Source organism: Eptesicus fuscus, chromosome 17, assembly GCF_027574615.1.
Source record: "Eptesicus fuscus isolate TK198812 chromosome 17, DD_ASM_mEF_20220401, whole genome shotgun sequence".
Classification (NCBI taxonomy): domain Eukaryota; kingdom Metazoa; phylum Chordata; class Mammalia; order Chiroptera; family Vespertilionidae; genus Eptesicus; species Eptesicus fuscus.
Genome location: NC_072489.1, coordinates 60,820,960 through 60,834,527, shown reverse-complemented (window position 1 = coordinate 60,834,527; position 13,568 = coordinate 60,820,960). Strand labels below are relative to the sequence as shown.

The 13,568-nt window shown below is 59.0% G+C and overlaps 1 protein-coding gene across 1 annotated transcript in view; it reads left to right on the top strand.

Moving 5' to 3' along the window:
* DMBT1 (deleted in malignant brain tumors 1) overlaps positions 1-13,568 on the top strand; it is a 63,063-nt gene that overhangs the window by 33,126 nt on the left and 16,369 nt on the right. Inside the window, 10 exon segments of the mRNA XM_054728811.1 lie at positions 895-915; positions 1,610-1,637; positions 4,195-4,524; positions 6,287-6,346; positions 7,020-7,349; positions 8,286-8,312; positions 8,518-8,553; positions 9,846-10,198; positions 12,487-12,841; positions 13,364-13,369. Of these exon segments, the coding sequence (XP_054584786.1) occupies positions 895-915; positions 1,610-1,637; positions 4,195-4,524; positions 6,287-6,346; positions 7,020-7,349; positions 8,286-8,312; positions 8,518-8,553; positions 9,846-10,198; positions 12,487-12,841; positions 13,364-13,369 (1,546 nt within the window).

Below are 13,568 nucleotides of genomic sequence, written 5' to 3'. Positions count from 1 at the left end.
TTCTGAGTTCCCATCAGATACTGAGTGGCCGTCCCGGGGGAGAGCGGACAATGGTCAGAGAAGTGCCTCCCGTTCCATGCAGGTGGCCCCGTGACTCCAGGCTGAGGAGGGCTTTGTGGGAGAGTGGGCACTGTGCCCACTGGCTTTCTGATGACGGGACAGCAGGCTTCTGGCTTCTCTCCTCCTCTCACACCTGCCACAGCCTGAGGGCCAGCATGGTCACATCTGCATCCCAAGGTGGCAGAGACAGTGCCCGGGGAAGGCAATGAACATGTGATGAGGGTCCTCTGGGTACCAGGACATGTGATTGCCTCCCGGTTCAATCATCAGGCCCTGACTCTTTCTATCCAAGCTTCAGAGTCAGGCCAAAGCCTCAAGCACACCAGTGTGTGCCTGACTCATGAAGGAGAGATGGGAAAGGTCTTCTGATGGGGAGGAACATGGCGGTCAGAGACGTGGAGGGATGCTGTGGTCTCTACTAGGTCTTCGACTGAGGACCCAGTGGAGCAGAAGGCTGTGTACAGGCAGGGAGCACATGCCTGAGACACATGGGAAAGTCATGGGGACTGGCCCACCTTTTGGGTGGGACTCCTTTCCTGAGGCCTCACCGCAGCCTTCTCTTTGTTGTGTCTTCCAGACGCATGGCCAGCTCCTTCCACAACTCCATCCACAGCTGCCTCTCCTACAACATCTGCAGGTAAAGAACCCTTCACCCTCCCGGGGCCCCTCTCTGCCCCTGAATCACGCCTGGGATGGAACGTGACAGGAAGAGGCTCCACATGGGCCATCCTCATCCTTGTGCCTGGGGGGAAAGAGGGGCAGGGGAGGGTCTCTGACGAGGTCTTGTCCGATATGGTTGGCTGATGATTTGTTTCCAGTGTGCTCCTGGTGGAGGCTAGGCCAAGACCCTCCCCAGTTGCTCAGGGTTAGCCCTGGAAGCCTCCTAGGACCTGCTGAGACCCACGTGCTGGCTCAGTTTCTTTCCTCTCCTGTCTGGCAGAGTCCCATCACCTCTGGGGGCTTTTCCTCAAGTCAGGCAGGACCATGGAGAAGAAATAAGGGGACAAAAATCATGGCCTTGGCATGTCCTGGAGCCAGGGAGCTCCACCCTGGGTTGCCCTGGTGGTTGCAGGGGGCAGTCCTGCTCACCTCCATGGGCATTCCTGGGCCTCCCTGTCTTGGAGCATCCTTAGCCCTGGCAGGACAGGATGTGCCTGATCCTTTCCCTGTGATGGAGATGAACCCCTGGGGGTTGGCAAGCTGACGCCTGCCCTGGGCGTGGCCCTGAGGAAAGCCTTGAATCTGGAGCAGGCCTTGGGCCTGTCGCTCAGCACAGAAATGGAGGAGGTGTCCTTGTGCCGTCCCTTAGGGTTCGGGACCGATTTGGCTTTGGCCCTGAGGCTGGTGAACGGCAGTGACCCATGTCAGGGCCGCGTGGAGGTCCGCTACCGGGGCTCCTGGTCCACTGTGTGTGGCAACGGATGGGACACCAGCGACGCCAATGTGGTGTGCAGGCAACTGGGCTGTGGCCTGGCCAGGTCTGCCCTAGGAGGTGCCTGGTTCGGGCAGGGCTCAGGGCCGATCCTGCTGGACGACATGGGCTGCTCAGGAAACGAGTCCTACCTGTGGAGCTGCCCGCACAGGGGCTGGAACTCACACAACTGCAACCACAGGGAGGTCGCGGGTGTCGTCTGCTCAGGTGAGTCTCTGCCATCCCTGGGGGTCCCTGATGCTGCTGAGAACTCACATACTCACCACGCCAGGGCCCCGCCTGAGCCTCCGATGTCCCCCAGGCACTGGAGTGACTCAGTTTAGCGGGCACCCAGGTGCTAGGTCACCTGCTCAGGCTACACGTCAGAGTGGACAGTCTATGCGCCAGCATCCTGAAGGCCATGCCTGGATCGGGCTTGAAGGGGCCTGAGCTCCGTGTTCATGCTCAGGAGGCAGTTTCCTGAGCACAGAGAGGACCCCCCTTGTGTCCCAGGAGGCAGCTCACTCCCCGCCTGAGGGTGTGTGGGTCTTCCTTCAGGGCAGCCCATCCCTGGGTGTGGGGGTTGGTAAGCACCTCTCCTCTGTGAGGACGGTGTCACCTGGGGGCTCTAAGATGGTGACACAGAGGGTACAACCTGTAGGCACAGAGATCCTCTGTGAAGGACAGAGAGAGGGGTGGAAGCAGGGGAGGTGGGAGATGGCAGGTGGCCAATGAATGGAAGGAACCTGTGAGGGCCTTGGGGATGGGGCATTATGACCACATGGAAAACTCTAGAAATGGGTATAACCTCTCCATATCAGAATGGGTCAAGGCTGGAAAATCAGTGTGCACATTGATTGAATCCATTTGGAGGGGCCCTTCCCTTTTCATTCTCTGGGGTCAACACCAGGGCCCCGGTGGCCTGTCCCTGGCATGACACTGGCTTCCTTACACTGCACAGAAAGTCCTCGGGCTCAGGGAGGCCGGTGAAGACAGGGGACAGAGGGCGTGGCTTTGGAAGGACTGGGAAGTTCGGGGCAGCACTGGTTTGTGCATCCCGAGGCCATGTGCACGGCGTCTGCTCCGTGTGTACATGCTGAGGGTCATCAAATGGGATCTGGTACGGGCACCTGGGAACTTGGTGTCTGACCTTTTCTTCCCTCAGCTACTCAGCCCTCCACATCCAGGCCAGGTGATTCCCAGCCTCCTCTCCTGGGATGTCCCTCTCTCCTGCCCACCTCTGCCGGTCGGCCCTTTCCACCTGACCCGTGGCTCCTTGAACCCCATTGGGACCACACTGTTGCCCTCTGTCTCCTTAACTAGAGGGTGGATTCCAAAGACTCTGACCATCCTCCTTCTGAGTTCCCATCAGATACTGAGTGGCCGTCCCGGGGGAGAGCGGACAATGGTCAGAGAAGTGCCTCCCGTTCCATGCAGGTGGCCCCGTGACTCCAGGCTGAGGAGGGCTTTGTGGGAGAGTGGGCACTGTGCCCACTGGCTTTCTGATGACGGGACAGCAGGCTTCTGGCTTCTCTCCTCCTCTCACACCTGCCACAGCCTGAGGGCCAGCATGGTCACATCTGCATCCCAAGGTGGCAGAGACAGTGCCCGGGGAAGGCAATGAACATGTGATGAGGGTCCTCTGGGTACCAGGACATGTGATTGCCTCCCGGTTCAATCATCAGGCCCTGACTCTTTCTATCCAAGCTTCAGAGTCAGGCCAAAGCCTCAAGCACACCAGTGTGTGCCTGACTCATGAAGGAGAGATGGGAAAGGTCTTCTGATGGGGAGGAACATGGCGGTCAGAGACGTGGAGGGATGCTGTGGTCTCTACTAGGTCTTCGACTGAGGACCCAGTGGAGCAGAAGGCTGTGTACAGGCAGGGAGCACATGCCTGAGACACATGGGAAAGTCATGGGGACTGGCCCACCTTTTGGGTGGGACTCCTTTCCTGAGGCCTCACCGCAGCCTTCTCTTTGTTGTGTCTTCCAGACGCATGGCCAGCTCCTTCCACAACTCCATCCACAGCTGCCTCTCCTACAACAACTGCAGGTAAAGAACCCTTCACCCTCCCGGGGCCCCTCTCTGCCCCTGAATCACGCCTGGGATGGAACATGACAGGAAAAGGCTCCACATGGGCCATCCTCATCCTTGTGCCTGGGGGGAAAGAGGGCAGGGGAGGGTCTCTGACGAGGTCTTGTCCGATATGGTTGGCTGATGATTTGTTTCCAGTGTGCTCCTGGTGGAGGCTAGGCCAAGACCCTCCCCAGTTGCTCAGGGTCAGCCCTGGAAGCCTCCTAGCACCTGCTGAGACTCACGTGCTGGCTCAGTTTCTGTCCTCTCCTGTTTGGCAGAGTCCCATCACCTCTGGGGGCTTTTCCTCAAGTCAGGCAGGACCATGGAGAAGAAATAAGGGGACAAAAATCATGGCCTTGGCCTGTCCTGGAGCCAGGGAGCTCCACCCTGGGTTGCCCTGGTGGTTGCAGGGGGCAGTCCTGCTCACCTCCATGGGCAATCCTGGGCCTCCCTGTCTTGGAGCATCCTTAGCCCTGCAGGAAAGGATGTGCCTGATCCTTTCCCTGTGATGGAGATGAACCCCTGGGGGTTTGGCAAGCTGACGCCTGCCCTGGGCGTGGCCCTGAGGAAGGCCCTGAATCTGGAGCAGGCCTTGGGCCTGTCGCTCAGCACAGAAATGGAGGAGGTGTCCTTGTGCCGTCCCTTAGGGTTCGGGACCGATTTGGCTTTGGCCCTGAGGCTGGTGAACGGCAGTGACCCATGTCAGGGCCGCGTGGAGGTCCGCTACCGGGGCTCCTGGTCCACTGTGTGTGGCAACGGATGGGACACCAGCGACGCCAATGTGGTGTGCAGGCAACTGGGCTGTGGCCTGGCCAGGTCTGCCCTAGGAGGTGCCTGGTTCGGGCAGGGCTCAGGGCCGATCCTGCTGGACGACATGGGCTGCTCAGGAAACGAGTCCTACCTGTGGAGCTGCCCGCACAGGGGCTGGAACTCACACAACTGCAACCACGGGGAAGTCGCGGGTGTCGTCTGCTCAGGTGAGTCTCTGCCATCCCTGGGGGTCCCTGATGCTGCTGAGAACTCACCCACTCACCACGCCAGGGCCCCGCCTGAGCCACCGATGTCCCCCAGGCACTGGAGTGACTCAGTTTAGCGGGCACCCAGGTGCTAGGTCACCTGCTCAGGCTACACGTCAGAGTGGACAGTCTATGCGCCAGCATCCTGAAGGCCATGCCTGGATCGGGCTTGAAGGGGCCTGACCTCCATGTTCATGCTCAGGAGGCAGTTTCCTGAGCACAGAGAGGACCCCCCTTGTGTCCCAGGAGGCAGCTCACTCCCCGCCTGAGGGTGTGTGGGTATTCCTTCAGGGCAGCCCATCCCTGGGTGTGGGGGTTGGGAAGCACCACCCCTCTATGAGGACGGTGGCACCTGGTGGCTCCAATATGGTGACACAGAGGGACAACCTGTGGGCACAGAGGTCCTCTGTGAAGGACAGAGAGAGGGGTGGAAGCAGGGGAGGTGGGAGATAGCAGGTGGCCAATGAGTGGACGGAACCTGTGAGGACCTTGGGGATGGGGCATTATGACCACATGGAAAACTCTAGAAATGGGTATAACCTCTCCATATCAAAATGGGTCAAGGCTGAGAAATCAGTGTGCACATCCGTGGACCCATTTGGTGGGGTCATTCCCTGTTCTTTCTCTGGGGTCAACACCAGGGCCCCGGTGGCCTGTCCCTGGCATGACACTGGCTTCCTTACACTGCACAGAAAGTCCTCGGGCTCAGGGAGGCCGGTGATGATAGGGGACAGAGGGCGTGGCTTCGGAAGGACTGGGAGGTGCGGGGCAGCACTGGTTTGTGCATCCCGAGGCCATGTGCACGGCGTCTGCTCCATGTGTACATGCTGAGGGTCATCAACCTGGGATCTGGTTCGGGCACCTGGGAGCTTGGTGTCTGACCTTTTCTTCCCTCAGCTATTCAGCCCTCCACATCCTGGCCAGATGATTCCCGGCCACGTCTCCTGGGATGTCCCTGTCTCCTATCCACCTCTGCCGGTCGGCCCTTTCCAGCTGACCCGTGGCTCCTTGAACCCCATTGGGACCACACTGTTGCCCTCTGTCTCCTTAACTAGAGGGTGGATTCCAAAGACTCTGACCATCCTCCTTCTGAGTTCCCATCAGATACTGAGTGGCCGTCCCGGGGGAGAGCGGACGATTGTCAGAGAAGTGCCTCCCGTTCCATGCAGGTGGCCCCGTGACTCCAGGCTGAGGAGGGCTTTGTGGGAGAGTGGGCACTGTGCCCACTGGCTTTCTGATGACGGGACAGCAGGCTTCTGGCTTCTCTCCTCCTCTCACACCTGCCACAGCCTGAGGGCCAGCATGGTCACATCTGCATCCCAAGGTGGCAGAGACAGTGCCCGGGATGGCAATGAACATGTGATGAGGGTCCTCTGGGTACCAGGACATGTGATTGCCTCCCGGTTCAATCATCAGGCCCTGACTCTTTCTATCCAAGCTTCAGAGTCAGGCCAAAGCCTCAAGCACACCAGTGTGTGCCTGACTCATGAAGGAGAGATGGGAAAGGTCTTCTGATGGGGAGGAACATGGCGGTCAGAGACGTGGAGGGATGCTGTGGTCTCTACTAGGTCTTCGACTGAGGACCCAGTGGAGCAGAAGGCTGTGTACAGGCAGGGAGCACATGCAGGAGACACATGGGAAAGTCATGGGGACTGGCCCACCTTTTGGGTGGGACTCCTTTCCCGAGGCCTCACCACAGCCTTCTCTTTGTTGTGTCTTCCAGACGCATGGCCAGCTCCTTCCACAACTCCATCCACAGCTGCCTCTCCTACAACAACTGCAGGTAAAGAACCCTTCACCCTCCCGGGGCCCCTCTCTGCCCCTGAATCACGCCTGGGATGGAACGTGACAGGAAGAGGCTCCACATGGGCCATCCTCATCCTTGTGCCTGGGGGGAAAGAGGGGCAGGGGAGGGTCTCTGACGAGGTCTTGTCCGATATGGTTGGCTGATGATTTGTTTCCAGTGTGCTCCTGGTGGAGGCTAGGCCAAGACCCTCCCCAGTTGCTCAGGGTCAGCCCTGGAAGCCTCCTAGGACCTGCTGAGACCCACGTGCTGGCTCAGTTTCTGTCCTCTCCTGTCTGGCAGAGTCCCATCACCTCTGGGGGCTTTTCCTCAAGTCAGGCAGGACCATGGAGAAGAAATAAGGGGACAAAAATCATGGCCTTGGCATGTCCTGGAGCCAGGGAGCTCCACCCTGGGTTGCCCTGGTGGTTGCAGGGGGCAGTCCTGCTCACCTCCATGGGCATTCCTGGGCCTCCCTGTTTTGGAGCATCCTTAGCCCTGGCAGGACAGGATGTGCCTGATCCTTTCCCTGTGATGGAGATGAACCCCTGGGCGGTTGGCAAGCTGACGCCTGCCCTGGGCGTGGCCCTGAGGAAAGCCCTGAATCTGGAGCAGGCCTTGGGCCTGTCGCTCAGCACAGAAATGGAGGAGGTGTCCTTGTGCCGTCCCTTAGGGTTCGGGACCGATTTGGCTTTGGCCCTGAGGCTGGTGAACGGCAGTGACCCATGTCAGGGCCGCGTGGAGGTCCGCTACCGGGGCTCCTGGTCCACTGTGTGTGGCAACGGATGGGACACCAGCGACGCCAATGTGGTGTGCAGGCAACTGGGCTGTGGTCTGGCCAGGTCTGCCCTAGGAGGTGCCTGGTTCGGGCAGGGCTCAGGGCCGATCCTGCTGGACGACATGGGCTGCTCAGGAAACGAGTCCTACCTGTGGAGCTGCCCGCACAGGGGCTGGAACTCACACAACTGCAACCACGGGGAAGTCGCGGGTGTCGTCTGCTCAGGTGAGTCTCTGCCATCCCTGGGGGTCCCTGATGCTGCTGAGAACTCACCCACTCACCACGCCAGGGCCCCGCCTGAGCCTCCGATGTCCCCCAGGCACTGGAGTGACTCAGTTTAGCGGGCACCCAGGTGCTAGGTCACCTGCTCAGGCTACACGTCAGAGTGGACAGTCTATGCGCCAGCATCCTGAAGGCCATGCCTGGATCGGGCTTGAAGGGGCCTGACCTCCGTGTTCATGCTCACGAGGCAGTTTCCTGAGCACAGAGAGGACCCCCCTTGTGTCCCAGGAGGCAGCTCACTCCCCGCCTGAGGGTGTGTGGGTATTCCTTCAGGGCAGCCCATCCCTGGGTGTGGGGGTTGGGAAGCACCACCCCTCTATGAGGACGGTGGCACCTGGTGGCTCCAATATGGTGACACAGAGGGACAACCTGTGGGCACAGAGGTCCTCTGTGAAGGACAGAGAGAGGGGTGGAAGCAGGGGAGGTGGGAGATAGCAGGTGGCCAATGAGTGGACGGAACCTGTGAGGGCCTTGGGGATGGGGCATTATGACCACATGGAAAACTCTATAAATGGGTATAACCTCTCCATATCAAAATGGGTCAAGGCTGAGAAATCAGTGTGCACATCCGTGGACCCATTTGGTGGGGTCATTCCCTGTTCTTTCTCTGGGGTCAACACCAGGGCCCCGGTGGCCTGTCCCTGGCATGACACTGGCTTCCTTACACTGCACAGAAAGTCCTCGGGCTCAGGGAGGCCGGTGATGATAGGGGACAGAGGGCGTGGCTTCGGAAGGACTGGGAGGTGCGGGGCAGCACTGGTTTGTGCATCCCGAGGCCATGTGCACGGCGTCTGCTCCATGTGTACATGCTGAGGGTCATCAACCTGGGATCTGGTTCGGGCACCTGGGAGCTTGGTGTCTGACCTTTTCTTCCCTCAGCTCCTCAGCCCTCCACATCCTGGCCAGGTGAGTCCCGGCCACGTCTCCTGGGATGTCCCTGTCTCCTATCCACCTCTGCCGGTCGGCCCTCTCCAGCTGACCCATGGCTCCTTGAACCCCATTGGGACCACACTTTTGCCCTCTGTCTCCTTAACTAGAGGGTGGATTCCAAAGACTCTGACCATCCTCCTTCTGAGTTCCCATCAGATACTGAGTGGCCGTCCCGGGGGAGAGCGGACGATTGTCAGAGAAGTGCCTCCCGTTCCATGCAGGTGGCCCCGTGACTCCAGGCTGAGGAGGGCTTTGTGGGAGAGTGGGCACTGTGCCCACTGGCTTTCTGATGACGGGACAGCAGGCTTCTGGCTTCTCTCCTCCTCTCACACCTGCCACAGCCTGAGGGCCAGCATGGTCACATCTGCATCCCAAGGTGGCAGAGACAGTGCCCGGGGAAGGCAATGAACATGTGATGAGGGTCCTCTGGGTACCAGGACATGTGATTGCCTCCCGGTTCAATCATCAGGCCCTGACTCTTTCTATCCAAGCTTCAGAGTCAGGCCAAAGCCTCAAGCACACCAGTGTGTGCCTGACTCATGAAGGAGAGATGGGAAAGGTCTTCTGATGGGGAGGAACATGGCGGTCAGAGACGTGGAGGGATGCTGTGGTCTCTACTAGGTCTTCGACTGAGGACCCAGTGGAGCAGAAGGCTGTGTACAGGCAGGGAGCACATGCAGGAGACACATGGGAAAGTCATGGGGACTGGCCCACCTTTTGGGTGGGACTCCTTTCCTGAGGCCTCACCACAGCCTTCTCTTTGTTGTGTCTTCCAGACGCATGGCCAGCTCCTTCCACAACTCCATCCACAGCTGCCTCTCCTACAACAACTGCAGGTAAAGAACCCTTCACCCTCCCGGGGCCCCTCTCTGCCCCTGAATCACGCCTGGGATGGAACGTGACAGGAAGAGGCTCCACATGGGCCATCCTCATCCTTGTGCCTGGGGGGAAAGAGGGGCAGGGGAGGGTCTCTGATGAGGTCTTGTTTGATATGGTTGGCTGATGATTTGTTTCCAGTGTGCTCCTGGTGGAGGCTAGGCCAAGACCCTCCCCCGTTGCTCAGGGTCAGCCCTGGAAGCCTCCTAGGACCTGCTGAGACCCACGTGCTGGCTCAGTTTCTGTCCTCTCCTGTGTGGCAGAGTCCCATCACCTCTGGGGGCTTTTCCTCAAGTCAGGCAGGACCATGGAGAAGAAATAAGGGGACAAAAATCATGGCCTTGGCATGTCCTGGAGCCAGGGAGCTCCACCCTGGGTTGCCCTGGTGGTTGCAGGGGGCAGTCCTGCTTACCTCCATGGGTAATCCTGGGCCTCCATGTCTTGGAGCATCCTTAGCCCTGGCAGGACAGGATGTGCCTGATCCTTTCCCTGTGATGGAGATGAACCCCTGGGGATGTGGCAAGCTGACGCCTGCCCTGGGCGTGGCCCTGATGAAGGCCCTGAATCTGGAACAGGCCTTGGGCCTGTTGCTCAGCACAGAAATGGAGGAGGTGTCCTTGTGCCGTCCCTTAGGGTTCGGGACCGATTTGGCTTTGGCCCTGAGGCTGGTGAACGGCAGTGACCTGTGTCAGGGCCGCGTGGAGGTTCTCTACCGGGGCTCCTGGGGCACCGTGTGTGGCAATGGATGGGACATCAATGACGCCAACGTAGTGTGCAGGCAACTGGGCTGTGGCCTGGCCAGGTCTGCCCCAGGAAGTACCTGGTTCGGACAGGGCTCAGGGCCAATCCTGCTGGATGATGTGGGCTGCTCAGGAAATGAGTCCTACCTGTGGAGCTGCCCGCACCGGGGCTGGAACTCACAGAACTGCAACCACGGGGAGGTCGCGGGTGTCGTCTGCTCAGGTGAGTCTCTGCCATCCCTGGGGGTCCCTCTGGGCTGCTGCTGAGAACACACCACTCCCCATATCAGGGCCCCGCCTGAGCCTCCAATGTCCCCCAGGCACTGGAGTGACTCAGTGCAGCGGGCACCCAGGGGCTAGGGCACCTGCTCCGGCTACACGTCAGCATAGTCAGTCCATGTGCCCGGATCCCTGAAGGCCTTGCCTAGAATGAGCTAAAAGGGTCCTGAGCTCCATGTTCATGCTCAGCAGGCAGCTGCCTGAGCAAAGAGAAGAGCCCCCTTTGTGCCCCCGGAGCCAGCCCTCTGTGGAGGAGGCCTGGGGTTTCCTTCAGGGCAGCCCGTCCCTGGGTGTGGGGGTTGGTAAGCATCTCCCCTCTGTGAGTACTGTGTCACCTGAGGGATCCAAGATGGTGATGCTGAGGGACATCCTGAGAGCACAGAGGTCCTTTGTGAAGGACAGAGAGAAGTGGAGGGAGCAGGGGAGGTCGGAGATGGCAGGTGGCCAATGAATGGAAGGAGCCAATGAGGGCCTCGGGAATGGGGCATTATGACCACACTAGTAGCCCATTTGCAGGAAAAATCCTGCAAGCGGCTGCTGCGGCCGCATGGGCTGCCGCTGCCACCGCTGTTGTGACCGCCTCGCCTGCACCCGAGCGCCGCTGCCACCCGCCCCGCTCTGCCCCGCCCCACTCCGCCCTGCCCTGCCCCAGCTTTCCCTCTGGCAGCCATCTTGCTTTCCGCTTTTCCTCATCTTCCTTCTAAGTTGTCTTCAGTCTTCACTCTTCCCTCCCTCTGTGTATGCAAATTAACAGCCATCTTTTTTTTTTTAATATATTTTATTGATTTTTTTTTTTTTTTACAGAGAGGAAGGGAGAGGGATAGAGAGTTGGAAACATCGATGAGAGAGAAACATCAATCAGCTGCCTCTTGCACACCCCCTACTGGGGATGTGCCCGCAACCAAGGTACATGACCTTGACCGGAATTGAACCTGGGACCCTTGAGTCCGCAGGCCGACGCTCTATCCACTGAGCCAAACCAGTCTCGGCAACAGCCATCTTTGTTGGGTTATTTGCATACTCGCCCTGATTGGCTGGTGGGCGTGGCTTGGGCGTAGCGAAGGTGCAGTGAATTTGCATATTACTATTTTATTAGGTAGGATGGAAACTCTAGAAATGGGTGTCAACTCACAATTTCAGAATGGGTCAAGGATGGAAAATCAGTGTGCACTTTGACCCCATTTGGTGGGGTCATTCCATGTTCTTTCTCTGGGGTCAACACCAGGGCCCCTGTGGCCTGTCCCAGGAATGACCCTGGATTCTATACACTGGACTGCAAATAATTGGGCTCAGGGAGGCAGCCGATGGCAAGGACAGAGGGCATGGCTTTGGAAAGACTGTGAGGTGCAGAGCAGCACTGGTGTGTATACCCTGAGGCCATGTACATGAGATCAGCTCCGTGTGTAAAAGCTGAGGGTCATCAACCTGGGATCTGGGCCAGGCAGCTGCGAGCTTGGTGTCTGACTGTCCCTTTCTTCCCACAGCTACTCAGCCCTCCACATCCTGGCCAGGTGAGTCCCAGCCACCTCTCATGGGATGTCCCTCTACCTGCCCACCTCTGCCGGTAGGCCCTCTCCAGCTGACCCATGGCTCCTTGACCCCATCGGGACCACACTTTTGACCTCTGTCTCCGTAACTATAGTGGGGAATTCCAAAGACTCCGTCTGTCCATCCTCCTTCTCAGTTCTCATCAGATACTTGGTGGCCGTCCCGGGGGAGAGCGTCCGATGGTCAGAGAAGGTGGAACTTCCCTGAAGGTGACCCCTTGATTCCAGGCTGAGAAGGACTTTGTGGGAGAGTGGGCACTGATGCCCACTGGCTTTCTGATGACGGGACAGCAGGCTTCTGGCTTCTCTCCTCCTCTCACACCTGTCACACCCTGAGGACCAGCATGGTCACATCTGCATCCCAAGGTGGCAGAGACAGTGCCCGGGGATGGCAGTGAACACGTGATGAGGGTCCTCTGGGTACCAGGACCTGTGATTGCCTCCCGGTTCAATTACCAGGCCCTGACTCTTTCTATCCCAGCTTCAGAGTCAGGCCAAAGCCTCAAGCCACCAGGGCGGACCTGGCGCATGCGGGAGAGATGGGAAAGGTCTTCTGATGGGGAGAAACATGGCGGTCAGAGACATGGAGGGATGTTTTGATCTCTCACAGCCATGTCCAAAGCTGACTGCTTGCCCTGGGGCGTGGCCCTGAGGGAGGCCCTGTGTCTGGAAAAGGCCTGGACCCTGGAGGTCAGCACAGACATGGAGGGGGTGTCCTTGTGCCATCCTCTAGGTTTCGGGACCGATTCGGATTTGGCCCTGAGGCTAGTGAATGGTGGTGACCCATGTCAGGGCCGCGTGGAGATCCTCTACCAAGGCTCCTGGGGCACCGTGTGTGGCAATGGATGGGACATCAATGACGCCAACGTGGTGTGCAGGCAGCTGGGCTGTGTCCTGGCCAGGTCGGCCCCAGGACGTGCCTGGTTCGGACAGGGCTCAGGGCCAATCCTGTTGGACGATGTGGGCTGCTCAGGAAATGAGTCCTACCTGTGGAGCTGCCCGCACCAGGGCTGGAACTCGCACAACTGCAACCATCGGGAGGACGCGGGCGTCATCTGCTCAGGTGAGTCTCTGCCATCCCTGGGGGCCCTTCTGGGCTAATGCTGCTGAGAACAAACCCACTTCTCATGCCACAGCCCTACCTGAGCCTCCAATGTCCCCCAGGTACTGGAGTGACTCAGGGCAATGGGCACCCAGGTGCTAGGGCACCTGCTCAGGCTACACGTCAGCGTGGTTGGTCTATGCGCCCAGCACTCTGAAGGCCGTGCCTTGAATGGGCTCGAAGGGGCCTGAGTTCCTTGTTCATGCTCAGCAGGCGGCTTCCTGAGCACCATGAGAAGCCTCCTAGAGCCCCTGGAGCCAGCTCACTCCCACCTGGAGGAGGTCTGTTGCTTCCTTCAGGGCAGCCCGTCCCTGGGTGTGGGGGTTGGTAAACACCTCCCCTCTGTGAGGACAGTGTCACCTATGGCTCCAAGATAGTGACACAGAGGCGACAATCTGTGGGCACAGAGGTCCTCTGTGAAGGACAGAGAGAGGGGGAGGGAGCAGGGGAGGTGGGAGATGGCAGGTGGCCAAGGAATGGAAGGAGCCTGTTAGTGCCTGAGGGATGGGGCATTATGACCTTATGGAAAGCTCTAAAAATTTGTGTAAACTCTCAATATCAGAATGGGTCAAGGCTCAGTGATTGGCATACACATCGGTTGACCCATTTGGTGGGGTCATTCTCTGCTCATTCTCTGGGGTCAACACCAGCACCCCGGTGTCCTGTCCATGGCATGTCATTGGCTTCC